General features: G+C 36.3%; 1 protein-coding gene across 1 annotated transcript in view; it reads right to left on the reverse strand.

Moving 5' to 3' along the window:
• LOC306652127 (uncharacterized protein) overlaps positions 1–27,967 on the reverse strand; it is a 154,897-nt gene that overhangs the window by 21,781 nt on the left and 105,149 nt on the right. Inside the window, exons 7-11 of the mRNA XM_079125177.1 lie at positions 19,793–19,886; positions 11,606–11,703; positions 4,059–4,132; positions 2,792–2,843; positions 865–963 (exon numbers count right to left, since the gene is read on the reverse strand). Of these exons, the coding sequence (XP_078981303.1) occupies positions 865–963; positions 2,792–2,843; positions 4,059–4,132; positions 11,606–11,624 (244 nt within the window). The 5' untranslated portion in view covers positions 11,625–11,703; positions 19,793–19,886. The remainder of the gene's footprint in view (positions 1–864; positions 964–2,791; positions 2,844–4,058; positions 4,133–11,605; positions 11,704–19,792; positions 19,887–27,967) is intronic.

Raw genomic sequence — 27,967 nt, forward strand, 5'->3', positions numbered from 1 at the left:
CATATCTCAAAGTTTCCACTTTATCATGTAAAAAAACAATGGAGCAATTGTGAATGGTTTTCATTTATCATGTTGCTCCTTCTAGGGCAATATCTTTCTATTTTGAGGAAACTCATTTAGGATCTTGGTGAGCTCTTTTGTGCAACTTACATATTAACAACACACATGAGAATTAGAGAGAACCGTGGGAGAGTCTCAGTGGGAGAACAACTGATTAGCATGCAAGAGGATCTCCCTCATTGTTCACCATTGAGAACATGTCAAACAAATATGAGTCAACGTTTCATTGCTCTGTCCAAGGATATTCTTGATTTATAACTTTTAGTCAAAATTTCTGGATAGACAGTTCTTCAGTAAATGAGAGATGCAATTTACAGGAAAGCAAAAAATAAATATATATGTGTTGACAAAAGCTGCAAGACTCAAATGTTCAGAATTGGAGTCAGGAACAGACGTTTTGAAAAATTTGCAGTCAAGTATCCAATGGTAAAACCAGTCTTCAATGACCATTAACACAAAGCTATTGGCATATATACTAATGGCAAGATAGAGAATGCTGGAGGGCAAAGTGATCTGTATTCCAAGGAGGAGTGAGGGACCCAGAGAAGATCAATGCCAAAGGAGTATGAAAATGTGGCAGCTGGCAACTTGAGTGAATCTTCTCTGAATCATTTAATCCATTTTATGATAAGTACATTTCCTGTTTATCATTTGCCTTGTAATTACTAAGTCCAAAGTCGTGATGAGATTCCAGGGGAAGATACACTCTTTTATTCATCTGAGACAGTTTTCTGAGCTACTCAGCTTAGATAAGTGTTTAGAATAAATGCTAATACACATTTGGTTGTTTGTGTTTGTTCATACCCATGCTGGCAACTGATGCATCTACTTTTCCTGTGTCCCCTTGTCTCACCACCATCAAGTTTCTTTTTGCTCTTTTGTGTAAAGTGTGTGGTCCCATATCTGTGAAAAAAAGTTTGATAATGCATAAAGAGTTCAGAAAAGCAGTCCAAAACAAAAATGTTCTGAAAGCTTGCATAATTATCAGATATCAATAAACTCTTGTGTTTCATAGTAAATGGTAAATTCACTAAGTGTAACAGTGATGGTGTTTTAGGAATAACCTGTTTACTGGCTTCTGGTTAAAAATGAATCTGAAGTGGATTTTCATGTATTTGTTCAAGTCTCCCAGGTGATAACATTTGCTTTCTTGAGTTCCAAAGATATCTCACTAATATCCTGCTATTCTGGCATGCCAAAGACCTGGTTTTCCAACAGCACACCAATAAAGTACTGATGGAAACAAAATGATTAATGATGATTATAAGAAGAGTACCAAAGGAAAATTAGTCTTCTTTTAAACAATGAATGCTTCAAAAATCCAGGTTTGCTCACCTCAATGACACATATGGAAGCCTCACACATTGTGGTGTCTGTTAGATAAGGAGGGGACAAATTGGGAGCTGTGGAATGCCCTGATTCTTGCAGCCCCTATGGGTTCCAATCATCTCTACAGCAGATTTGAATTTGAAAGCAGACAAGGTGAAAAGAGCTGAGAAACATTTTCTCCATTTCATCATAATTCCTGGTTTCTCTCTCCCTCTCCCCTTTAGGTTTTCCAAAGAAAAATCTGAGGTGGGAGCTTGTGTCTTTGCATCTTTTATTCTTGTCACTCCTTCTTACCAGCCAAACTAACAAATAAATCTTAGTCATATACTTTTGCCATCTTATCTTCTGAGTTGCTCCCAGTCTTCAAGAGACCTGCTCAGAATGAAAGTCAGATTTATGCTTGCACTTGATGTGTTTGTGTCCTGAACTGTAGGAACCAGGAAATGTTCTTGTGTATTTCCAAAAAGGACATCCATTCTCTTGCAACAAACTGTTTTCTGTAGACCAGAATCAATGGAATCACCTTAGAATGTAATTGACTTGTTGAGGCCAGGACCTGCTGAGTCAGAAGCTTTGGAACATGGTCCCAGAGATGATTCCATACAGTTTTACAGTTCCAGTGTGAAATTTGTCAGCCTCCAATTCATCTATGTTAATGAGAATGCAGCTCTGGATTCCTCCCTTGGAGTTTCTTCAAATTAAATTTTCAAAGGATCATTCCAAAGTGAATTTTAGATACCTGTGGATTTGGGGAATTCCTCTTGACTACTCTTGTATCTTTCTACTTTTCCATTTGCTGTTTCTATCTTTTTTTTTTTTTTTGTCATAGAGAGTGGCACCATGTTGCAATCATTAGATTTTATATATTCCCACTCAGTGTAGGTCAATGAACTTAGCTTTGTAGATCAGGTCTTCATGTCTCAATCCATTTCCAACTGTGAAAAACTCACCAAGGTTGAGACAGATCTATATTCCCTTTCATTCATCTTGAAAATTTGAAACTCACAAGTTCTTCCCTCAGTATGAAAAAAACTGCTCCTTTCCCTTCTCATATGGGGCTTTAATTTCCCAACCTCTCCTGAGAACCATTGATTTTTTTTTCCTTTTTGACTCTGTGTACTTACTGCAGTTCTCAGTACTCCTTTCCTCTTTTTCTCTCCTTTTCCTTATTTCCAATTTAACTGAGATAAAAGCATATCTTAAAGGAAATTCACCATTCTCTTCTTAGCAATACCCACAATTAAATCTGTGGCTGAAACCTAATATGTTATGCCACTTCTTACTTTCTTTTTTGTTCAATAGCTAGGTAACAGACACACTCTTTGAGCATTTACTATACAGTAGTGCCCATATTTTTGGCAATATTCTCTGCAAGGTACTTTGGATCCTATGTGGTTCTTACCTTCTGCATGTCCACAAAAAGCACACACCTCTGCATGTTGCTCAGAGTCACTCTGGAAAACAATAATAGTGATAATTACTTCCATATAGATTTCATCATCACCCTTTGCACATCACAATTCTCATCTATGTGAAATCATTGGAATTGGAAATAAGACCATTAAATTATGTGCAACAATACTTTGCACAGGAGACACAAGCATATGCAGTGTTTATGAAGCTGAGCTTTCCCACTCAGTTCCTTATTTTGTGGTGTTCTTGAGATCATTTAATCATACATTGTATTTACTCATGGTAAATATTTTTCTGTGAGCTGTGATCATTGATTGAGTGCATTTTTCTCCTTGCAGAGATACTGAATGAAACTATCATGTGTATCATGTTCATTTTCAGATGTGATGCTCAGATATAACCAATGCACCAGACCCATCTCCATGACAAACCTGCATATTACAAGAACTCATGTGTAGCTGTGGAAGAGAAATCCACTGAAAGGCATGCAAGTCCTCCACTGCCTGACACATACAACATGAGAACCAGGTTGGCAAAATGACACCTCCAATATTTTATTACATCCCAACAAATGCATCAAAGTACTTTAGTCTAACATTGTGTAAAGAGGTAGGTTAAATTTGTTTAATAATTCTTTTGCATTCTTGAAGTGAAAGAACATAAACCTGATAGATATTTTCTGTAAATTATCAGTAATAATTTAATAAAGTAATAATAATGAATTATCAATAATAATAAAGTATGCATCCTGAATGGTTTTGGTTCTATTAACAAGAAGGTATGTGTCTGTTTTATAGATTTTATCTTCTTTAATCAAGACACTGGAAATCATGGAATATGATTTTTAAACTATGGCATGGATGGCAGGTCATGTGAAATTCAGTGGTGATCCTTTGGTAATGAAGATGATTTTACATGAATCTGCTCATTGGTCATTACATTTATGTATGTTCCTAGTGTCAACTGACTACTTGTCAGTCTCTAATTTATCTCTCATCATTTAAGGATGTTACACAGTTCAAATCAAAACAGTGTTCTGAAATATTGGTCCAATTTCTTGAATAAAGTTTATCTTTAATCCACCTTGATTTCTAAAACTATTTTCAGATTCATGACCACTTACATGTTGTACAATTAAATATGAAATTGTGATGTTGGATGCCCAAAGTGTATTAGGTTATGTCATTTGCCCTAATTTACCTCCTGAAAACAAAAGAAAGAAGATATTTGGAATTCAAAATGACATGTATGCATACATGTTGCTGGCTAAATCCAGTGCCATGGAGTCTCTCCTCCACTTCCTCTATTGAAATATCCAAGTGTGACTCTCCTGAAACATGCACAGATTTACTTAAACTACCTTATTCTATTAATGTTGAAGAAAATTTATCCAAATAAAAAGGAACAGTAACTATAATTCTAAAATTTTACTTTCCCAATGATAATTTTAAATTAAGCTTGAGTTTAGGTGAATATAGCCATTATTTGAAATACTTAATTGTTGGCGTGCGTGTGGCCATTTGTACTTTATGCAGGAACATGTGTATCCTATCAAGCACCATAGGAATTATTTCAAACCCCATGTCTTCATATTTGGGATGGAATGTCTGTTAATTTCCTTGTTTGCTGGCAACCTGACAGGGGCTTACATCTGCCTCTCAAGGACCTGCAATTACAGGCATGCCCCTCTGAGTGCAGTACATCATAGGGATGTAGTTCTACTCATCCAATACTTTATAATACCATTGGGAGACACTAGGTGTCACCATGCCATGTATAAGACCTATAATAACACACAGGTTGACCCTACTCAAGGTAAAAGAAGATTTCAGAGAAAAAAATACTCAATTTCCAGTGAAACATGAAACATCACACAGTTTACTATCTCTTCCTTCAAATATTAAATTTTAAAAATCCATTTAACCCCATCTTTAGTGCCCCCAAAAAGTAATCACATTAACATCTTTATCAATGAACTCCTTTTGCTTTTTTTATACATTTCTTGGATTTCTTTACCTTAAAATTTTAGAAGTTACTTTCTTGTGAAACTTCCATGACTAAGCCTCTTATTCCTATCAGAATCTGCTTGTTTTCAATAGGGCTATCTTAAATACTCCCAGTTATCATACTGGGTAATAAACATGGGACCTGTGAACACTCCTTTTACTTTCTACTCTATAAATTACTGGACTTAATGGGACAAATTCTACTTCATGTTGCTGTCAACAATTTTACTTATTTCCCCTCAAATTTGAGTTTGTAGTAAGAGCTAGAGGAGACAAAAGGTGCCAGGAATGAAATTTTATCTAGATTGAGATGAATGGAGACTTCAAAAGTGAGGTTATCAGTCAGAAGCAAGAAACGCAGAGAGTATGAAAGGCTGTATATAGAAAAGTTTTTAAATGGAATGAGTTTATCTGATGATATATGAATTGGAAAGGAGAACTTACAGAGGATGGCTCAAGCAGAGAAAAGGAGCAAGATAGAGTGAGGCAGAATTTGTATTAGGAAAGATTCATAGAAAATTTAAACCCATGTGATTATACTTGGAGAAAAGTTGTCAATCAATTTCTTGGTTGGCGAGAAACCTGAGAGAAGCCTGCCTCAGCCACTCAAGTACATGTAAGTACATGTGTGCCCCTCTGAACCCAGTACATATTGACATCATTCAGGAGTAATTTTACTAGTCCAATACTTCAGTATAACACTTGGGGAGACACTACATGTCTCTCCCCATAATTGAGTGTACAGTAAGATCCAAAGGAGAAAAATAATGTCAGTGATGCAGTCCTCTGTAGTGGTAGAGATAAATGCCCACTTCAAAGGTGAAAAAAATAGTGAGATTTTAGCCAGTGACAGAAAATGCTGAGAGCATGAATGGCTGTACATTGAGGAATAAGAAACCCAAAATAGTTAAAGCAATTCTTAGCTGGAAGAGTGAAGCAGATGTTATCACAATATGAGAACTTCAAATATATTACAGAGCAATACTAACAAAAACTGCATGGTATTGCCATAAAAATAAGACAGGTAGATCAGTGGTACAGAATAGAGGACACACAGATAAGCCCACATAAATACAGTTATCTCATAGTAGATAAAGATAGCCTCTTCAACAAATGGTGCTGGGAAAATGAAATTAAACCCCTATCTCTCACACTGCACAAAACTCAATGCAAAATGAATCAAGGTCCTCAGAATTAGACCAGAGAACTTGCACCAAATAAAAGAAAAATTGATTCCAAATTTTCATCATGTCAGCTTAGGACCAGACCTCCTTAACATGACTCCTAATGCACAAAAAATAAAAACAGGAATCAATAATTGGCATAGATTAAAACTAAAAAGTTTTTTCTCAGCAATGAAACAATCAACAATGTGAAATGAGAACCTACAGTGTGGGAGAAAATCTTACCACGCATACATCTGATAGAGCACTAATCTGCAGGATCTATAAAGAACACAAAAAATGTTACACCAAGAATACAGATAATCCAATCAACAATTTGCCTAAGGAAATGAGCAGACACTTCTCATAAGATTTACAAGCAATCAACAGATATATGAAAAAAAATATTCCACATATTTAATAATAAAAGAAATGCAAATCAAAATTATCCTAAGATTTCATCTCACCTGATTAGAATGGCTATTATCAAGAATACAAGCAACAAGAAGTGTTGGCAAGGATGTGGGGGAAAAGTACACTCATACATTGCTGGTGGGGTTGCCAATTGGTGCAACCATTCTGAAAAGCAGTATGGAGATTCCTTAGAAAACTGGAATGGAACCACCATTTGAACTAGCTATCCCACTCCTTGGATGATACCCAAAGGAATAAAACTCAGCACACTACAGTGATCCAGCTACATCAATGTTTATAGCAGCTCAATTCACAACAGCTAGATTGTGGAACCACCATAGATGTCCTTCAATAGATGAATAGATAAGGAAACAGTGATACACACACACACACACACACACACACACACACATATATATATATATATATATATAATGGAATATTATTCATTCATTAAAAAATAAAATTAGGGCATTTGCTGGCAAATTGATGGAGTTGGAGAATATCATGCCATGTGAAATAAGCCAATCCCAAAAAACCATAAGCTGAATGATTTCTCTGATAAGTGGATGATGATACATAATGTGGAGTGAGAGGAGGCAAGAATAGAGGAAGGATGGATTGTATAGAGGAAAAGAAGGGATAGGGTGTGGATAGATGAGACATAAAAACAATAGAATGAGACAAACATCATTACCCTATGTACATGTATGTGTACAACCAGAGAAATGAAATTTGTACCCCATTTATTTACAATGAACCTAAATATAATAAAATAAAATAAAACAAAAGAAATTCCAAGGGAAAAGGGTAGAAGCACAGCATCATACAGTGCTTATTGACTGCATTTTTTCAGAGATGGCAGTCAAATGATCTGTTTTGTGGCTGCATGATCAAAAAGATGGGTTGTGGGTAAACACCAGAAAGCCACTATGGAGAGCCTGTGATCAGATGAAACCAGAAACAGTGGCTTGTTGAAGAAGAAATGCATTACAGACTACTCCACAGTTTCCACAGATTAGAGGGTTTATCAGGAAATTTCTTCATTAAGGAGACCCACATCATTCAATACAAAACCCAGTACTGAGATTGCATTCCCTCTAACATTTGCAGTGGTACCTCAGCATTCTCTGGGTGGGGTGAGGGGGAAGAAAGCAGATAAGCTAAGGTTGTGCTCTCCACCATGAGGAAAGGCCTGATTGAGCCAGAGCAGAAAAGAAAACTGCTGGATCATATTAGCTTCATCAAAGCTATATGTTTCCAAAATTAGAAATCCTAGAAAGAGGTCCCTTTATTTCAGTTACATTAGTACCAGGGAAATGGGAAGATTTCAGAGCTTTAAAGTGTGTCTTTTTCATTATTGGTTTGTTATATCTTTGGGTTTCCCAACTTACTTCTTTTCTCATGATATATCTGATTTTTTTTCAGATATGTTCATTCATTCCTTGTTTTAGGGTCCTTGATCCCTTTTTCTTATTTTAAATCCTTTCTATTCTCATCCTTCTTGAATTTCATTCTCATCTCCTCTTCAGTCTCTGCTTACTGTCAGTACTTTAAATGTCATTTCTTTTTAGAATTTATTATGATAAATTTATTGTCTCTGAGGTCTTTTTTTTCAGTGAGGTGCACATTGTTATTTTCTACTGCTTCTCTTCATTGTCTGGCCTTATAGAAATCATTTTAAATATACATACTAGAAATATACTATGCATATTTTGCTTTGTTTTGTTTGGTCTAATCTCCTTTCTGTAAGCAAATAAGTTGACAAGAAATTTAAATTGACACTTTACACACCCATTGCTGGCTATGTCCCATGCCATCAAGCCGCTTCTGCTCTTCTGCTGATAATATGTCCACGTGTGACTCTGCTGATGAACATAAAGATGTACTTAAGCTACTTTAAAGTGTTAGAATGAGTGAAAATCTGTCCAAATAAGAAAGGATAATAGTAATATTTCTATAATTTTATTTTCACAATTATAATTTTTAATTAAATTTAGGTGAATGTTTATGTTGTTTGAAACTTTTGGATTGTTGTGTGTGGGGGCCTAGAGATTGTACACAGGCACAGGTGGATTCTTGCAGAGAACTATGTCACTACTTCAAATCCCAAGTCTTTTTTATTTGGAGACAGGCGGTCTGCAAATTCCCTGGCTGACTTAAAACCTATAATCAGCCTGCCTCAGCCTCCCAAGAATCTATAAATAGAGATGTGCCCCTCTTCTCTCAGGGTATACTGAGTTATTTATGGAGTAATTAGGCAGATCCAATACTCCTGAGACACTAGAGTTCATCATGTTCAATGCATATGATGACTCAAAGGTCCATCCATTCAAGGAAAAAGGACATTTTACAGAAAAAAATATTAAAATTACAATGGAAACAAGAGCCAACCTAGATGCCCTTCAACAGATGAATGGATAAAGAAATGGTGACATGTATACACCATGGAATATCATTGAGTCATAAAGAAAAATAATGCTTTGGCATTTGTAGATGAATAGATGGAATTGAGAAATAACATGTTAAGAGAAATTTGCCAGTCACAAAAATGAAAAGCTGAAAGTTTTCCCTGATAAGGGGATGATGATACATAGTGGAGTTGGGGAGGTGGGAGGTGAGAGAAGAATGGAGAAACTTTAGATTACATAGAGAAAATGATAGGGAAGGGGGGCATGGGTATGAAAATGGTGGAATGAGACAGACATCATTGCTCTATGCACACATATGATTACAAAAATGGTATGAATCTATATCTTGCACAACCATAGAAACAAAAATTTGTACCTATTTGTGTACAATGAATCTAAATGAAGTCTCTAAATATGTGAAAAAAATGAATAAAAAAATCTTCACACTCATTACTATATCTTTGTCACAATAGTAACTTTTCAAGAACAACTGCACATCATTTTTGGAATTCAACAACAACAACAAATGGTCACTGTTCCACTTTTACCAGTGAACTGCATCTTCCTTTTCTTTCCTTTTTCTTCATTTCTTCTTTTAGTATTCACTCCACATTTGGAAGCATCAATCATAGTGCCTGCTATTCCTGACATACACTGGTTTTCCTTTACTAGTGTTACCTCACAATGGACCCTCTTTTGTACTGGGGAATAACCACTTGATCTGTAAATTATTCCATTTCCTCTCTATTCCATTAGGTCCTGGACTGCCAGGGGATGCTTTTATATCACATTGGTGTGAACACTTTGCAAACAAAATTGTGTGTGATGTATGATTCTGAGGCCATAACAGGTTCATGGATAGTGCCTATTTTAGAGGTAGGAATGAATGCAGACTTGAGGAGTGAGGATATCATGCAGAGGCAGAAAATGGTAATGGTTTGGAAGAATGTAGCATGGCATAGAGACAGGCTTAAATGGCACAGTCTTTGTCTGATGATATAGGAATTGGTGAAAACTGCCAGAGGGGTGTACAGGCAGGGAAAGGGCTAAAGAGTCAAGATTAGGCACAACTGTACTGTGAAAGATATCTAGAAATGTTGAGGTATTTGGAAAACCACATTCCAAAGATAGTAACATGCCATATATACATACATAACTGGACCAATCTAAACTGTGTGAGCATGAGAACTTGAGGCACATGCTCATGAATGGAGATGGATGATGAGAATGCAACCATGCACTACTGGTTTGATGCAGGCCTGAATGGAGGGCATGTCTCCAGAAGGATCTGGATTTGTCATCACCATGGAGAGGATAACAAACATCAAGTCAAACAGTGATGAGAAAACACTCCCTTCATGTGTGGAAGTGTTATGTATTGACTGTTCTGAGTCAAAATTTCAGGAAAGAGTGTTCAACAGTAAATGTTCATTTTACAAGCAAGCGATAAATAAAAGTACATAAGATCATACATTTTATCATTTCTTGCTACAAGCTAACCAAAAAGGTTGTTGATGTCATGAAATAAAGTGGCATATGAACCATAACAAAAGTTTTAATGCATTCAGTCAGTACACTGGGTGTCACAGTAGAGTGGATAGTGTCTTATAAATGAGTTTCTCCTAATTCACAGACAGGACTTGACATCCTGGTTTCAAAAAAATTTTTCTTATGGTCTCAGGATTCTGGAATCTAACTGTGCTTCCCTGGGCCTATCTATAAAACTTGGGTGGCAAGCAAATCAGTCTCATAATCCAGGTAACTGGTGTAACAACTCCAATTTGGGAAGTTTATTTGTAGAAATGTCTATGATATAGTATTTTAAAACACCTTTTCCTCAGACATTTACAGAAATATTTTGAAACATGGATGCAAACACCAACACAGACCTGATGGGGCAAATCCTCCCAATGCATTGAAGAAAGCATGTAAATCACGAGTGAGAAATTGCCTATCATTTCAAAGGTTTTAATATAGGTATTTTCATAGAAGTTGCACTGCAAAAGTTAACTGATTTCAGTGTCCTTGTTCCCTTCTTACTATTTCCATTTTTTGGAAATGTATGTTTGATTTTGGTTGTAGGCTTTATGTTCCTGGAGACAAGATATTTTGTAAATGTTTTGTATTTCACCCAGCATTCAGGTATTAATGAAACATAAAAGTAGATGATGAATTACCTCACAGGAAGCATGTAAGCCCTTAGATACAGAAAAGAAAATTAAATATATACTTACAAAAACTGGAATATATCAATGCCACCTCATATTCCTACTGAATGAATATGCAGCTTAGCCTGAGTGATAAGGATTTCAGATAGAATTGATAAAGATTTCATTAGCTTTGGGTTTTTTATTTGTTTGGGGATTTTTGTTGAATATAACCACATGACTGAAATATACTAAATCAATATAAGAGTTATAGCTTTAGTAAAAGCTGCAGTTAAGTTTCCAATGGTAAGAACACCTTTGCAATGACCATGAATAGTTAGGGAAGGGTACAAATACCAATGTGATTATGTAGAATGCTAGAGAACAAGACATCTGTATGCAGAGGAGCAAGCAAGGAACCTGAGAAGTTCAAAGTCAAAGTTGGAGTAATAAGATGGTAGCACATATGTGGAGTGACCTGTCAGAATTATTTTATCCATTTTATTGTAAGCATGAAACCTGTACCTCATTTGCCTTATTATCAAAAAGTCCAAAGTTGTGAAGAGAATCCATTTCTCATCAGACAGGTTTTTCTGAACTAATTAGATCAGACATATGCTTTTGGAACCAAAGCTAATATATTACTGTTGTCTTTTTCATACCCATGTGGGACAGTGGCATACCTTCTTGCCTGAATCCTCTGGTTTAAGCCATTTCATGTATCTTTTTCCTCCCTTGTTCACAGATACAGGTTCCACAACTGAAAAGAAAAACAAAAACAAAAACCACATGATAAAAATTAAAGAATTCAGAAAAGCCAATCCAAAGCAAAATGTGTTCTGAAAGTTCACAGATTTGACACATACCAGTTAAGTATTTTGCTTCAAATTCTTTGGAATATACACTATGAGTATTAGTCTTGGTGTTTGAGGAATAAAGGAATGAATTCCATCAAGAATTCTAGTGAAAATGAGTCTGGTATAGCATACATAAATTTGATTTCAAATATTTTCAGAAAGTGCTGGCTGAGCAGAAAACTAGGTACCTAGAGATCAGAATTTGGCACCGCAAGAGATTATATTTTTGACATAACTGAGGATATGGATTCTTTCCAATGCAGCAGTAGATTAGTCCTAGTAGTAGTGTAGTACTCATAGTAGAAGTACTAGTAGAAATAGAAGTAATAGTAGAAAAAGCCCCAATAATAATGAAATAATAACTGTCTTTAAAACAACCAAAGCTTCAAAATGCTAGACCTCTCATCTGAATCACTGATTTGTTTGCCATGCATATGAATGTGGGCCTGTTAGGTATGGAGAAGAAATTCCTATCTGCATGTTGAAATGATTCTTCCAGTCCCAACTGGTTTCAATCATCTGTGGACCAGCAATCATCTCACCTTTGGTTTTAATGCAGGCACCCTGATAGAAGTGAATCACATTCTTTCAGTTTCCTCATTTATCCCCTCCAAAATTACCTAGCTAATATCTTTGTTTTATCCCTCATTTCCCCTTCCTTTTAGCTTTTTCAAAAAAACCTTTAGAAGTAGGTACTTGATTCTTTCTATTTTGGATTCTTTGAATGCAGTATCCCAACTCCTTCTTGCCTGTCAAAGAAGAAAATTTATCTTAAAAACATGATTTCTAGAAGGGGTTTCAAGATGGCAGACTAGAGGGTGACTGCATCTCCTGGCACTCCAGAACTCAGGATTCAAGAAGGGTAGGTATTGAGAGACTTAGACAAACTCAGAGACACTTGTTGATTCACTCTCACTGGGTGAAGCTTGGCCTAGGCAGCAGGCCAGGACAGTGGGCAGATTCTCGAAGCAAGGCAGGGCAGCGAGAGGATTTTCCCAGCAGCCTGGCACCATTTGGCAACAGGCCCGTTCCATGGCCAGCTTCTTGGAGCAGAACCACCCAGTGAGAGGCTTTCTGCACACACCCAGCCCCAAACAGCAGGCCCTGATCAGGTCTGCAGGCAGCTTCTCAGACCAGGACAGGAGGGCCAGAGGCTTTCCCAAGCAGCCTGGCTCCATCTGGCGGCAGGCCCAGCCCACAGCCAGCTTCTCCAAGCAGACCTGCCTAGTGAGAGGCTTTCTGAGCACAACCAACCTTGAGTCCTGAACCGAGCAGTGGGTCCCGGTCCCCAGACAACTTCTCAGAACAAGGCAGGGTGGTGAGAGTGGTTCCCCAGCAGCCCGGCTCCATCTGATGGCAGGCCCAGACCACAGTCAGCTTCTCTGAGCAGACCCACCCAGTGAGAAGCTTTCCACACACACCAAGTCCCCAGTGGCGGCCATGGTCTGGTGGACAGGCAGCTTCTCAGACCAGGGCATGGGGGCCTGAGGCTTTCTCGGGCAGCCCGCCTCCATCCAGTGGCAGACCTGGTCCACAGCAGGCTTCTCGGGGTAGGCATGCCTAGTGAGAGGCTATCCAAGCACACCCATCCCACAATTCTGCACCTGGTAGCAGGCCAGTGGCAGCTTTCTTCTGAAGCACTGCATTATCAGTTTCCTCCAAGAATTCAGGCTACTAAAGGTTAAGAGGTGATATGTTGAAAATCTACAGGGACACTAAAAGCCAATAGAGGAAATCTGCAATATCTCAGAGTCCCACTGATATCTGACCAATATGAGAAAACAAGGGAAGAAAATGTACCAAACAAACCTAGATGCTATATCAATAAAACCCAATGACAGCATGGTGGAAGAAATGGCAGAAAGAGAGTTCAGAATGTACATAATTAAAACAATCAGAGAACCAAACAAGGAGATGAAAGATCAAATGCAGGCATTGAAGGATGAGATGAAAGAGCAAATGCAGGCATTAAATGATCACACCAATCAAGAGTTAAAAGAACAAACACCAGAACCAAAAGATCATTTCAATAAAGAGTTAGAGATACTGAACAAAAACAAACAGAAATCCTTGAATGAAGGAAAAAATAAACCAAACTAAAACTCCATAGAAATCATAACTATGAGGATAGAACACAAGGAAGACAGAACCTCTGACATTGAAAATGAAACATTTAATCTTGAAAAACAAAGTTGACCAACCAGAGAAGATGGTAAAAAATCATGATCAGAATCTACAAGAATTACGGGATATCATGAAAAGGCCAAACCTGAGAATTATTGGGATAGAGGAAGGCACAGAGAAATAAACCAAAGGAATGAACAATCTATTCAATAAAATAATGTCAGAAAATTTCCCAAATCTGAAGAATGAAATGGAAAATCAAGTACAAGAGGCTTACAGAATTCCAAATACACAAAATTACAACACACCCACACCAAGGCACATTATTACAAAAATACCTAACATACAAAATAAAGACAAAATTTTAAAGGCTGTGAGGGAAATGAATCAAATTATATTCAGGGGAAAACCAATAAGAATATCAGCAGATTTTTTAACCCAGACCCTAAAAGCTAGAAGGACCTGGAACAACATATATCAAGCCCTGACAGAAAATGGATGCCAACCAAGAATCTTATACCCAGCAAAATTTCCCTTTAGATTAGATGATGGAAAAAAAATCTTTCCATGATAAACAAAAACTAAAAGAATTTTTAAAAAGAAAGCCAGCATTACAGAACATTCTTATGAAAAAATTCCATGAGGAAGAGATGAAAAACAATGAAGCAAATAAGCAATAGCCCAATAAAGGAGAAACCAAGTCGTGTCAACAAACAATAACGAGCCAAATGACTGGAAATACAAATCATATCTCAATAATAACCCTGAATGTTAATAGCCTGAACTAATCAATCAAAAGACATACACTGGCAGATAGGGTTAAAAAGAAAAATCCAACAATATGCTGCTTGCAAGAGACTCATTCATAGAAAGAGATAACCACAGACTAAGGGTGAAAGGATGGGAAAAAACATGCCATGCACATGGACACAGCAAAAAAGCTGGAGTATCCATTCTCATTTCAGATAATGTGGACTTCAAGCCAAAGTTAGTCAGAAGGGATAAAGAAGGACATTTCATACTGCTTAACGGAAGCATAAATCAGCAAGACATAACAATCATAAATATCTATGCCCTAAACTTGGCTCATCCATGTACATCAAACAAATCCTTCTCAATTCCAGAAATCAAATAGACCACAATGCAATAATATCAGGCAATTTGAACACACCTCTCTCAACACTGGACAGATCTTCCAAACAAAAACTGAATTAAAAAAACCATACATCTCAATAACACAATCAATAATTTAGACTTAATGAACATATGTAGAATATACTATCCAAAAAAGAGTAAATACACCTTCTTCTAAGCAGCACATGGATCTTTCCCTAAAATAAACCATATTTATGCCATAAAGCTAATGTTAGCATATAGAAGTAGCAAGCGATACTTCATTGTATTCTATCAGATCATAATGAATTGAAATTAGAAATAAATGACAGAATAAAAAGCAGAAACTACTCCAAGACCTGGAGATTAAATAATATGATATTGTATGATGAATGGATAACAGAAAACATCAAGAGGAAAATTTAAAAAATTCTTAGAATAAATGAGAAAAAAGACATATCATATCAAAATCTCTGGGACACTAAGAAAGCAGTACTTAGAGTAATATTTATTTAATGGAGCGTATTCAATAAAAGAAGTAAAAATCAACAAATAAACAACTTAACACTACAGCTCAAAACCCTAGATAAAGAAAAACAGATCAACACCAAAAGTAGAAGAAGACAGGAAATAGTTAAAATCAGAGCTGAAATCAATGAAATTGAAACACAAGAAACAATAGAAAAAATTAACAAAATAGTTCGTTCTTTGAAAAAATAAAAAAAATTGATAAGCCCTTAGCCACACTAACAAAGAGAAGAAGAGAGAAAATTCAAACTACTAAAATTCAGAATGAATAAGGAAATACCATGCAGACATGAGTGAAGTACAAAATATAATTAGAAGCTATTTTGAAAATCTATACTGCATCAAAACAGAAAATCTCAAAGAGATCAACAGGTTTCTAGAGACATATAAATTACCTACACTGTACCAGGAGGACAAACACAACTTAAATAGATCAATTTCATGTAATGAAATAGAAGAAGTCATCAAGAGCCTATCAACAAAGAAAAATCCAAGACCAGATGGGTTCTCAGCCAAGTTCTACAAAACCTTTAAAGAAGAGCTCATTCCAATACTCTTCAAAATATTCCATGAAATAGAAGATGAGGGAACCCTCCCAAACTCATTCTATGAAGCCAATATCACCCTGATACCTAAACCAGAGAGAGAGACACTTCGAGGAAAGAAAATTGCAGACCAATATCCTTAATGAACATCGATGCAAAAATTCTCAACCAAGATTTAGCAAATCGCATACAAAAATATATTAAAAAGATAGTGCACCACGATCAAGTGGGTATTATCCCAGGAATGCAAGGATGGTTCATCATCTGGAAATCAATAAATGTAATTCACCATACTAACAGAACTAAAGTCAAGAATAGAATGATTATTTTGATAGATGCAGAAAAAGCATTTGATAAAATGCAACATCCCTTTATGCTCAAAACACTAGACAAAATAGGGATAGTGGAACATTCCTTAATATTGTAAAGGCTATCTATTCTAAGCCCAAGGTTAATATTCTAAATGGTGAAAAACTGAAAGCATTTGCCCTAAAACCTGGAACAAGGCAGAAATGTCCTCTTTCACCACTTCTATTCAACATTGTCCTTGAAAATGTAGCTACAGCAATTAGACAGACCAAAGAAATTTAAGGGATACAAAAAGGAAAAGAAGAACTCAAACTATCTCTATTTGCTGATGACATGATTATATATTTAGAGGAACTGGGAAATTCCACCAGAAACTTTAGGAACTCATAAGTGAATTCAGTAAAGTAGCAGGATATAAGATCAATACTAATAAATCCAATGCATTTTTATACATAAGTGATGAATCTTCAGAAAGAAAAGTTAGAAAAACTACCCCATTCACAATAGCCTCGAAAAAAGTAAAATACTTGGGAATCAATCTCACAAAAGAGGTGCAAGACCTCTAAAATGAGAACTACAAAACATAAAGAAAGAAATTAAAGAAAACCTTAGAAGATGGAAAGGTCTCCATGTTCTTGAATAGGCAGAATTAATTTTGTCAAAATGGCCATACTACCAAAAGTGGTATACAGATTTAAAGCAATTTCAACTAAAATCCCAATGAGGTACTTTACAGAAATAGAGCAAGCAATCATGAAATTCATCTGGAAGAATAAGAAATCCAGAATAGTTAAAGCAATCCTTAGCAGGAAGAGTGAAGCAGGGAGTATTGCAATACCAGAAGTTCAACTATACTACAAAGCTATAGTAACAAAAATGGCATGGTGTTGGTACCAAAATAAACAGGTATATCAATGGTATAGAATAGAAGACATGGACACAAACCCAAATAAATACAATTTTCTCATAATAGACAGAGGTGCCAAAAATATGCAATGGAGAAAAGATAGCCTCTTCAACAAATGGTGCTGGAAAACTGGAAATCCATATCCAGGAGAATGAAATTAAACCCCTATCTCTCACCCTCCTCAAAACTCAACTCAAAATGGACCAAGGACCTTGGAATCAGACCAGAGACCCTTCATCTTATAGAAGAAAAAGTAGGTCCAAATTTTCAACATGTCAGCCCAGGATCAGACTTCCTTAACACAACTCCCATACCACAAGAAATAAAAGCAAGAATCAATTACTGGGATAGATTCAAACTAAAAAGCTTTCTCTCAGCAAAGGAAACTATCAGCAATGTGAAGAGAGAGCCTACAGAGTGGGAGAAAATCTTTGCCACCCATAGTTCAGATAGAGCCCTAATCTCCAGAATCTATAAAGAACTGAAAAAACTCTACACCAAGAATACAAATAATCCAATCAACAAATGGGCTAAGGAAATGAACAGACACTTCACTGAAGAAGATCTTCAAGCAGTCAACAAACATATGAAAAAATGTTCAATATCTTTAGTAATAAGAGAAATGCAAATCAAAACTATCCTAAGATTCCATCTCATTCCAATTAGAATGGTGATTATCAAGAATACAAGCAACAATAGGTGGAGAGGATGTGTGGAAAAAGGTACACTCATACATTGCTGGTGGGGTTGCAAATTAGTGCAGCCAATCTGGAAAGCAGTGTGGAGATTCCTCAGAACGCTTGGAATGGAAAAACCATTTGACCGGGCTATCCCACTCCTTGGCCTATACCCAAAGGACTTAAAAGCAGAATACTACAAAGATGCAGCCACATCAATGTTCATAGCTGCTCAATTCACAATAGTCAGATTATGGAACCAACCTGGATGCCCTTCAATTGATGAAAGGATAAAGATATTGGGGTATATTTATACAATGGAATATTACTCAACCATAAAGAATAATAAAATTATGGCATTTGCAGGCAAATGGATGAAACTGGAGAATATCATGCTAAGTGAGATAAGCCAATCTCAAAAAACCAAAGGATGAATGATCTTTCTGATAAGCGGATGATGACACATAATGTGGGGAGAGGGGGCAAGAATGGAGGAAGGATGGAATTTATAGATGGAAAAGAGGGGTGGGAGAGATGGGTGATTAGGGAAAAAATAAAACAGAATGAATCAAACAACATTACCCTATGTAAATGTATGATTACACAAATGGTATGTCTTTACTCCATGTACAAACAGAGAATCAACATGTATCCCATTCACTTACAATAAAAATAAATTTTAAAAAACATGATTTCTAAATCTCTGTCTTGTGCACTCTTCACACTACCCAAGAGATATGCTCAGAATTATAGCAATATTTATGCTGGCATGTGAGCTGCTTGTGTTCTGATGTGTTTGATCTAGTGCTATTCTTCAAAATAACACCAAATGGATCTTCTTATTCTGGTTAAAAAAAAAAAAAAAAAAAGGTTGTCTGCACAACCAGATCATTGGAATTACCTTAGAGTATAAAGAAATCCTAAAAGCAAAGATCTGTTGAGTCAGAATGACATTCTGAACATGGCCCTATCAGATGATTCATTGCAGTTTCAGAGTTCCAGTAAGAACTTGTTTCGCTTCCACCATGTCTACATTAACTTGAATATAGCTCTGGGTTTCTCCCCAGGATGTCGTCCTCAAATCAAAGTTTAGAAGGAGCTGTAAGCTTTTCCAAAGTGAATTTTAGATACCTATGGATTTGTGAACCACTTCATAATCATTGAAAGTTTTTTCTATTTTCATAATTGATGTTTCTCCCCTACAAATTTTTCATAGGCAGTAGCGACATATTTTTTGTCATTAGATTGTATACATGGATAATCTTTTGTGGTAAATAAATGTAGCAATGTGGAATCATTCCTTCCCTTCTCAACTCCTTTCCAAGTGCAATTAATTCAGGAAGGATGGGAAAATTTTTCGGAACCCCTCATTCAAATTTGGACCTAGAAACTCACATGTTTCCCTCACTTTAAAAACACTTCTCTTTTCCCTGCTCATATGTGACTTGAATGTCCTTCTAGCTGCTAAGTACAATTGCTCCTTCTTTCATCATTGTCTCCTGGGAATCAATGCCTTTCTCACTGTTCATTCCCTCTTCTTCTCTCCCTTTCTTTATTTCAACTTTTCTTTGATTGAAGCATGTAACAAAATGCAATTCACAGTTTAGTTTCTTTATCAGTACCAACAGCTTAACCTGTGGCAGAAACCTAATAAGGTATGACTTAATATATTTCTTTGTCATTACTAGCTATCTCATGGGTACATTCTTGGAACAAATAAAATATATTAATGGTCATGTTTTAAGGCCATAGTCTCATCAAGATATTTTTCATCATTTGTGGTTCTTACCTTCCACATGTCCATTTATGATGCTCTTTGCTCCTCAATCAGATCCACCAGATATGAGAAAATTGCACACCTTTGGATGTTGCTCCCAGATACACTGTGTAATAGAAATGTCAATAATGAGTAGCACAAAGATTTCATCAACACTCTTGATTCATCACCATATATGTCAGGGTGAAATCATTGCAATTGGAAATTAGATGAATGCATTTTGAGCAAGAAAAATTTCCTGTAAGTTACACTATCCTAGGCACTCAGGCATACTATGAGCTCTTATGTTCTTCTGGCTATTTTTGGAGTAAATCAGGATGAGGGACCTAGGAAATGTACTTCCTCTCAACAAATGCACTGATGTACATATATCCAAAACAAGTACCATGGATATTTAATCAGTCAACTTTGTTTTGTCTCTGCAATTCTACAAAGGCTGTATGAATCTTCTTTGAAATTGTTTTAAGAATTGCACAACATTACTCTATGTAAATTTATGATTACACAAATGGTATGCCTTTATGCCATGTACAAACAGAGAAACAACATGTATCCCATTTGTTTACAATAAAAAATAAATAAATAAAAATAAAAAATTAAAAAAAGAATTAAAAAAAAGAATTGCACATGATGTTATACAGCTTCAACTTTTTAAACACTGAATGGACAAAATTTTAGTCTTAAATTATGGTACTCAATTGGAGGAGAGATTTTCAATTTTGCCGCCTTGTGTAGGAATGATAAACTGTTACACGAAAAGGAAAATATAGTAAGGAAATGTGTACTGAATTTGAACATAATTGCACACAGAATTTGGGTGCAGAATGCAATACTTCCATTGAAGAAAATTTTAAGATGCATTTCAGAGCAAAAGATGACAAGGATCTCTGAATAACAGTCCATTTACAGAGGTAGGAGTCATTTGAACTAGTGTGTGGTTGCTTGATGAAAAAGAAGACAGGCTGTGCGGAAACAACAAAGGGACACTTCAGAGAGCCTGTGACTGGATGAAACTTAGAAATAGTGATCTTTTAAAAAAATGTGTTCATAGGAGAAACAGAATGCACATGGCCCAGGGGAAAACTAGATGAGAGGAAGAGAGGAATATTCTGCCTAGTGAGCTGAGGAGAATATCACCATTCTAAGTATAAAATGGAAGGAAACAGGAGATAGGAAATTCTCAAAACAAGAAATACAAATTGTCTACAAATGCATTAAAAACCCATCAACATTTTTAACATTCAGGTAAATACTATTCAAAACTCTATTTACATTTCTGCTCATCCCACCAGATCAGTACTTAATAAGTCTTAATATAATAAGTACTAGAGAGGTTTGAGGAATAAAATAACAATCATACACTGGGAGAAATACAACAGGGACTTCCACTTTTGAAAGCAGTTTGGAGAGTCCTCAGAATATTAGGAATATGAACACCATGACATCCAGCTTTCCTGATCCTTGCTCATATTTCTAATATTCTTGTATCAATATGCACAGATGACATGTGAAATTCAATGCATGTGGTTCTGGAAGTCACCATTAAATAGTCATAAAATGAGGGCTGAGGTTGTGGCTCAGTGGTAGAGCACTGGCTGAGCATGTGCAAGGCACTGGGTTTGATCTTCAGCATGACACTAATAAAAGAAGAGAAAAGAAATAAAAGTATTGTGTTTACCAACAACTAAAAACATTTAGAAAATGTTATGAAATAATGTCAAATGACCACCAAAAGAAGAATGGATGAAAACACATGGATATATTTGGCATTAATTTAAGCAAATTAATTATTCATTCTATGCCCTAATATCAAAATGAAACCACATATACTGTATAAAAACAGTGCCCTAAATGCTGTCAAAATGTAAAAGTTGTGGCATCAGAATCTCCCTAATTATATAGAAGGACGATATTTTATAGCAAAACATTAGAAAGTTATGTAGATTATTCTAAGTCCAAATACAATATTTTCAGCAAAGGAGAGACTTGGATTTTCCCTGAGATGTCAAGGAAAATTTGATGTGCTTCCAAATCTTCCAGGAATGATCAGAGTATGCATTCAGAAGTCTCTTCATTCAGGATACTTTATCTAGGCTTTCTTCCTGGGAAATCAGAAAAATACTCAGTTTCTTTTTTTTTTTTTCTTTTAAAGACTGAAATCTGCAAAAAAAAAAATATTTGGGAGGCACCCTTAACCAGTATCAAGGTGGGAGTAATAGAGAAACCCAGACACAACCCTGCTGAGAGATCTGGGCTGCTAGAGCATGGTCCTGTGGTCAATGTTAAGAGAGGCTCAAGGCACTGCCATGGCATCATAGTGTCTGCAGCTCAGTGATACCAAGTGCCAGTGGTAAGACTGGTAGAAAAAGGCTGCATGCAGTACCAGAAACATGAGAAAGATCACTAGAATTGTAAACTCACTCTGATGAGAATCATTTGGAATAGTTATCCCCATTGCCACCATGCAGGCAGTTGGAGGCACCCTGCTGGGTATGAAAATATCATCCTGAGGATAAAAGCTCTTATGGGTGTCCCAATTTTGCCACTCTCTGTGAGAGATCAGAACCCATTGGATATGCGGTACCTCCGTGATGCAGTAGCCATCACTCCTCACAAGATGTTGGAAGTTATGCACAATTTCAAGCTTATTTACAGAATATATCCCTCGGTAGAGGAGGTCAGAGTCCAAAATAAGTTGGAAGAGTTGATATTTCAGTGTCCTCAGGCTAACTAGTGAGATTATTAACAAGAAAATGTACAGATACGGAAACATAGCAGGAGGAAAGAGACTCAATATATTCTCTTCTGAATTATTCATAGTGTTAAACCACAGTATATTTCAGAGACTAGCAAATATTTTAAACAGTTTTTATAAGTACTGTAAATATAAAGAATACAAAAACACTGGTAAAATGCCCAAGAGATTTTAAAAATATGTTCAGAATATCAACCTGAGAACAACCTAGTTATGTACACTAATTCTTGTCTAAATCATTCCCTTGACTTATAAAACCCAGCTGGCATAAGGTTATGTGAGCTATTTTTTTTTTTTTTGTTCATTTCTGAATTCTTGTTGTTACATTATGGTGGAAACAGAAACAAAATGAGAGCTAGTCAAAAATATCTCTCTATATTACTGACACTTGAACCCCATCATAAAACTTTGTAGGTATATTCACCCACGAATTTTCCTTGACTATAATGCAAATATGGCACTTTAATATTTGTTCAAAGGAAGAAAAATAATTACAAAGAAGAAAACAATAAAATTACCTAGTTTATGTTTTCATTAGACAGAACTGCTCACTGAAGGACATACTGACAGAGTTCATGACCATAGTACCCTGGCTGATTTTAAACACATCATAAAATAAAGCTATGAAAAGTGATTGATTTCTTTTAGTCTGCTGTATAAAACAAGAACAAAAACCTTATGTTAAAATAAGTCAAAGGAACTGTGGGATACAACCTAAGGCTAATAAAAAAAGAGACATTAATCTTATCACTATATTTATAAGAAAAAATACCCCAAAATTTGGTCCAGGACTATGACTCCCTTTGTACATTTAAAAATGTGAGAGGGTACAAAGTAGAAAAATGACCATGATCAGCTAAATGGGAACAACAAAGGCAGGAGTGGACTCTAAGACCAAAGGAGTCTAACAACAATTAACTTCCAAGAAGTTGTTTCTGGATGGCAGAGAGTGTAAAAGCTACAAACATGTACTTCAGGAAAAGCCTAGAACAGCAATTTGCTGCAGCAATTAAACCAGGGAATAGGTACAAAGAAAAACTATTCTAGTTTCTGTACCAATGTCAACTGATGGATAATGTTCAGCAGATGGCACCAGAGACACTGCAGGAGAGAAGAGTTCTGCTTCCATCTAGGGCACTTTTGGCAGGTATCCTCCAGCACCAGGCTCCTGCTCTGCACCACAGTTCACAGCTTCCTCTGCACCTTCCCTCCTGAGGCTACAACTCTGTAGAACACATGTCCTGCTGAAATATCACCTATAAACATGTTTCCCTGGTACCAGAGAGGGTGATGTTCTAGCAAATTCCATCAAACCCTTTCTCTGTTGTCCAATGAGTCACATATGAGCCCTCTCCAATGAGGTCTGCATCTCAAACCCTGTGCGGGCTGCTTGCTTGGTTACTCAATCACAGCCCTACAAGCACAGGGTGCACTGGCAATCAATTACTATTATTTTTCACAGCTCTCTTACTTCTACAAGGCAACAGCCTGTGATAGTAATTCTTTAAATTAAATATTCTCTGTTTTCATTATTGTGTGACTTCCCTTTCCTTACTGGATCCAGAGTAGCAAATCCTGAACACCAGAAAGACAGTGGTTGGCAATAAAATGATCTGAAAATACAATACAGTATTTGCTAAGCCAAAGCATTCATACTCCCCTGAATTTGACTTTAACTGCTACATTACACAAACCTCACTACAGCAGAATGTTTTATTATGTTAAAAACCAAACACTGTATTTACTGGCACAGCCAGAACTTATCTGTAAGTTTCTGTGTTGGGGCACAGAAACTTATACATAACAATGTTTCCCCAAGTTTTAAGCACAAAGCACCTCCCACAGTAGCTACTAGATGTGACCAGCTTATTTTATCAATGGCAAGCCCTGGTGATTAAGTAAGGATAATCTGTAAGGTTACTGTTTTCTAATAATCTTTCAGTAAGAAATTTCTGCCTATGCTTTGGAAACTTCTTTGATTTTATTAGTCACAAGCCTGTCATCAAAGCCTGAAAGAAATGTATATAAACCCAATCTTCCCCAGAATAAAGTGGGAATGATTGCACCAGAACTAGAGTCTGTCTTTCATTCTCCATCCATTGCCAACACTGTTTTCCCATGCCCCCTTACCAGTGTGGAACCTGTGGACCCCTGCTGGGGCTGGCCCCTGGCAACTGCCTTCCTTTTGGAGAGAAAAGGAGAGTAGAGTTAATCTTAGTTTTGTGAAAAAATATAAACCAATTGTCCACAGGTATTACCTTCTGTTAAAAAATTATACATTCTGATCTCACAGCAAGTCACATGTCAACAGTGATGCAAGGACTACTGAGCGGCAACAGCTATCAAACTGTTCATCCTTACGTTCTTGACCTGAAATTCACCCCACAGTCAAGTCTTTCTAGACATGGAGGATGCCATTTTGGGACTTTCAATTCCTGCAAGCAGCTTGATATAGTTTTGTTAATTGAAGGCACAAGGACCCATTTCGGTTTGTCTGGGTTTCTCCCCTATAAACCTCTACAATTGTTAACACACATAGAAGAGAATAAAAAATCCATTAACAAAAGTTGTCCTTAATCAAATTGGTAAGCTAGGCAGGTTAAATTCAAGAATCCAAAGGGCAGGGAATTCATAAGAAAAAAATTCAAAGGTTTTAAAAGTAGTAAGGATTATTTTTTTTCTTGACAGTAACATTTCAAGATGAAGAGAATAAGACAATTAAAAGAATTCTTGGGGAAAAAAGTAACCCCAGAGTTGTAGGAGCACAGGATGAAAACAAATATATAAATAGGCACTAAGGGATTCTTTAATTTGTTATATCACATATTCAGCAGAAAAAAAAACAATTTTGGAACAACAGTAACAGTCAATGACAATAAACCACACACTTTTGTTACTGTAATCAACTAGTAATACAATGAACACTATGGAACTGTGGTAACTGCCAGAAAGACAGCCTGTGTCACTCAAGAGAATGTGTTTATTTTGGTTGTTGAGCAGAAGGTAATGTTGTAGAGGAACAAAATACTCTAAATACAGCAAAAGTTTTTAATAATGTCTGCAGCTCAGTGGCATTCTTGTCATCTCTCTCACCTGAGCCTAGAATGAAAATACCATTTTTCTATTTTTAGAATGAATTCAGACACAGTCCTACTGAGAAAAATGAATACACACAATTCTTCAATACTAGCTCTTTTCTCAACCAAATTGGAAAGAAATTGATAAGAAACCCCAGTTTTGGTTTGCCACAAGAGTTATTTACATGCGTTAATTTTGTCCTTTCCTCCCTCAACATATTACTCTGAGATTTTTAAGGTAGGTATGTGGTGTGTGTGTGTGTGTGGTGTGTGTGTGTGTGTGGTGTGTTTATCTCCTGCTGTTTACTGGTTGAAACATTAACCTTTTAGCACAAATTGTCTAGTGCATTCAATGAAGTTTAGTAAGTTTCTAAATTAATTTCATAGGGAAGCAGGTCCCCATCATCCTTCAAATTGAGGATCTGATTCTGGCTTGGTGGTGCATGTCTGTTATCCAGCAACTAAGGCTGAGGCAGGAGTATCCATGTTTAAGGCCAGCCTGGGAAATGGTGCCAGGACCCTGTCTCAAAATTAAAAAAAAAGATAGCTGGGGATGTAGTTCTGTGGTAAAATCCCACTGGGTTCAATTTCCTAATACCAAAACACACAAACAAATTAGTATATCTGAAACCAAAACCCTCAACATGGCCCCCCCCTCACTTTTCAAACCACCTTTTGTTACTTTCACTGGCCTTAGTGAAAATCCTTCTGTCATTATCCTTAACATTTTTTCTAGATTACTGTAATAAACTTCAGGATGATCTGAGTTCTCACACCTTAAAAGGATACCAGATACCTAAACAACCAATGGTCTCAACCATCCTTACCTGTACTCCTTTTATCTCTGCCTTAACAAATTGATTACTGGTTTAAAACCACAGTGTATTTTATTCTTACAGTTATGTAGGTCAGATGTCTGATACAGGTCTTGTTGGATTGTTAAAGTAAGGGTGTCACAGCAGGACTCTTCCTTTCTGAGACTCCAGGGAAGGGACTGTTCCCTTGCACTGCAATGTACTGGCTCTGGCTCACAGTCATCCTCAACTCCAAAGACATGACAGAAAATGGTCCTTCTCATTCTGCTCTCTCTCTGGTTCTGTTAACTTTGTTTCCCCTTCCACTTTTAAGGACACATGTGAGGTTACACTTGGCTCATCAGGATAATCCACAATAATCTTTCTACCTTACTGTAAGCTGATTAGCATCCATACTCCATCTGCATCCTTAATTTCTCTTTACCAAAAGATCACACATTCACTTCTGGGGATTAGGACATGGACCTATTGGGGGAAGGAAGGAGCATTATTTACCTACAACACTACCCAAACCATATTTATCCTCTACTCTTCAGTGGAACACTGTTCTGCATGGGGAAATGAACACAATTCATCTTAAATAAGTACACTAGCTGACTAAATTCATCCCTACATCTCCCATTTCTCATTCAGGAAACAGGTGAAAAACTAAAGATCCTGCAAGCAAGTGTAGCGATAAAGATGCTTTTAACATGACTTGATGAAACCTGGAATTCATTTTTGCTTATACATAATACATGGTCATACTCTTAAAATGGCATAAAGTCCTCTAACTGAAATAACAGTGGCACCAGAGATAAACTGTACAAGAACATGAAAGCCCTGACTCTCAATTTTATTTAAGTACCAACTTGAAACACAACAGATCATCAAATTTTGGCATGATAATTGTCAAGCCATGCAAACATACTGTTCGCATTTTTAAAACTTTGCATTTCTGATATCTTAGACCACTGTGAGAAATTGTGCCTAAACATAAACTTCAAGCTTGAAACTGCTTAGGGTTCATTCTAATTACTGAACTTACTTTTTGGATAGTGAAAACCTACCACAAGGGTTTATTTAGTGTGTTTACCAAAATTCAGTTCTGCATGAGTAAAGATTCTGTACAAGACAGTGGTCCACATATTTTCTTTACTATAGGCATTCACTAGTCTATATATAGCAGATTCAAAATTCTCAAAATGTTAATGTTTTGAGATTCCCATGAATCTCCCTGGAGATAAATGCTTTTTTGTATCACTTAAAATAAATGAGAAGATTACTGGACCAAACACACACACACAAATATTTATGAGCAGGACTTTATTTTAGTAATGTTCCCCATTAACAGAAGCCAATGAAAGGTTAGAAAAGAAATACTGACCTTTACAAATAACCTTTAAAATAACAATAATAAAAGGCCCAAAAATCAAACATATTTGAGATCTGAACTCATATTATTTACCACACTACTGACCAAAAAACCTATTGACTTACCTCAATTATATGAATCAAATTAAATAATAAACATATTCAAATTTAGTATTTTTACAATTGA

Source organism: Sciurus vulgaris, assembly GCF_902686455.1.
Source record: "Sciurus vulgaris genome assembly, contig: HiC_scaffold_629_arrow_ctg1, whole genome shotgun sequence".
NCBI lineage: Eukaryota > Metazoa > Chordata > Mammalia > Rodentia > Sciuridae > Sciurus > Sciurus vulgaris.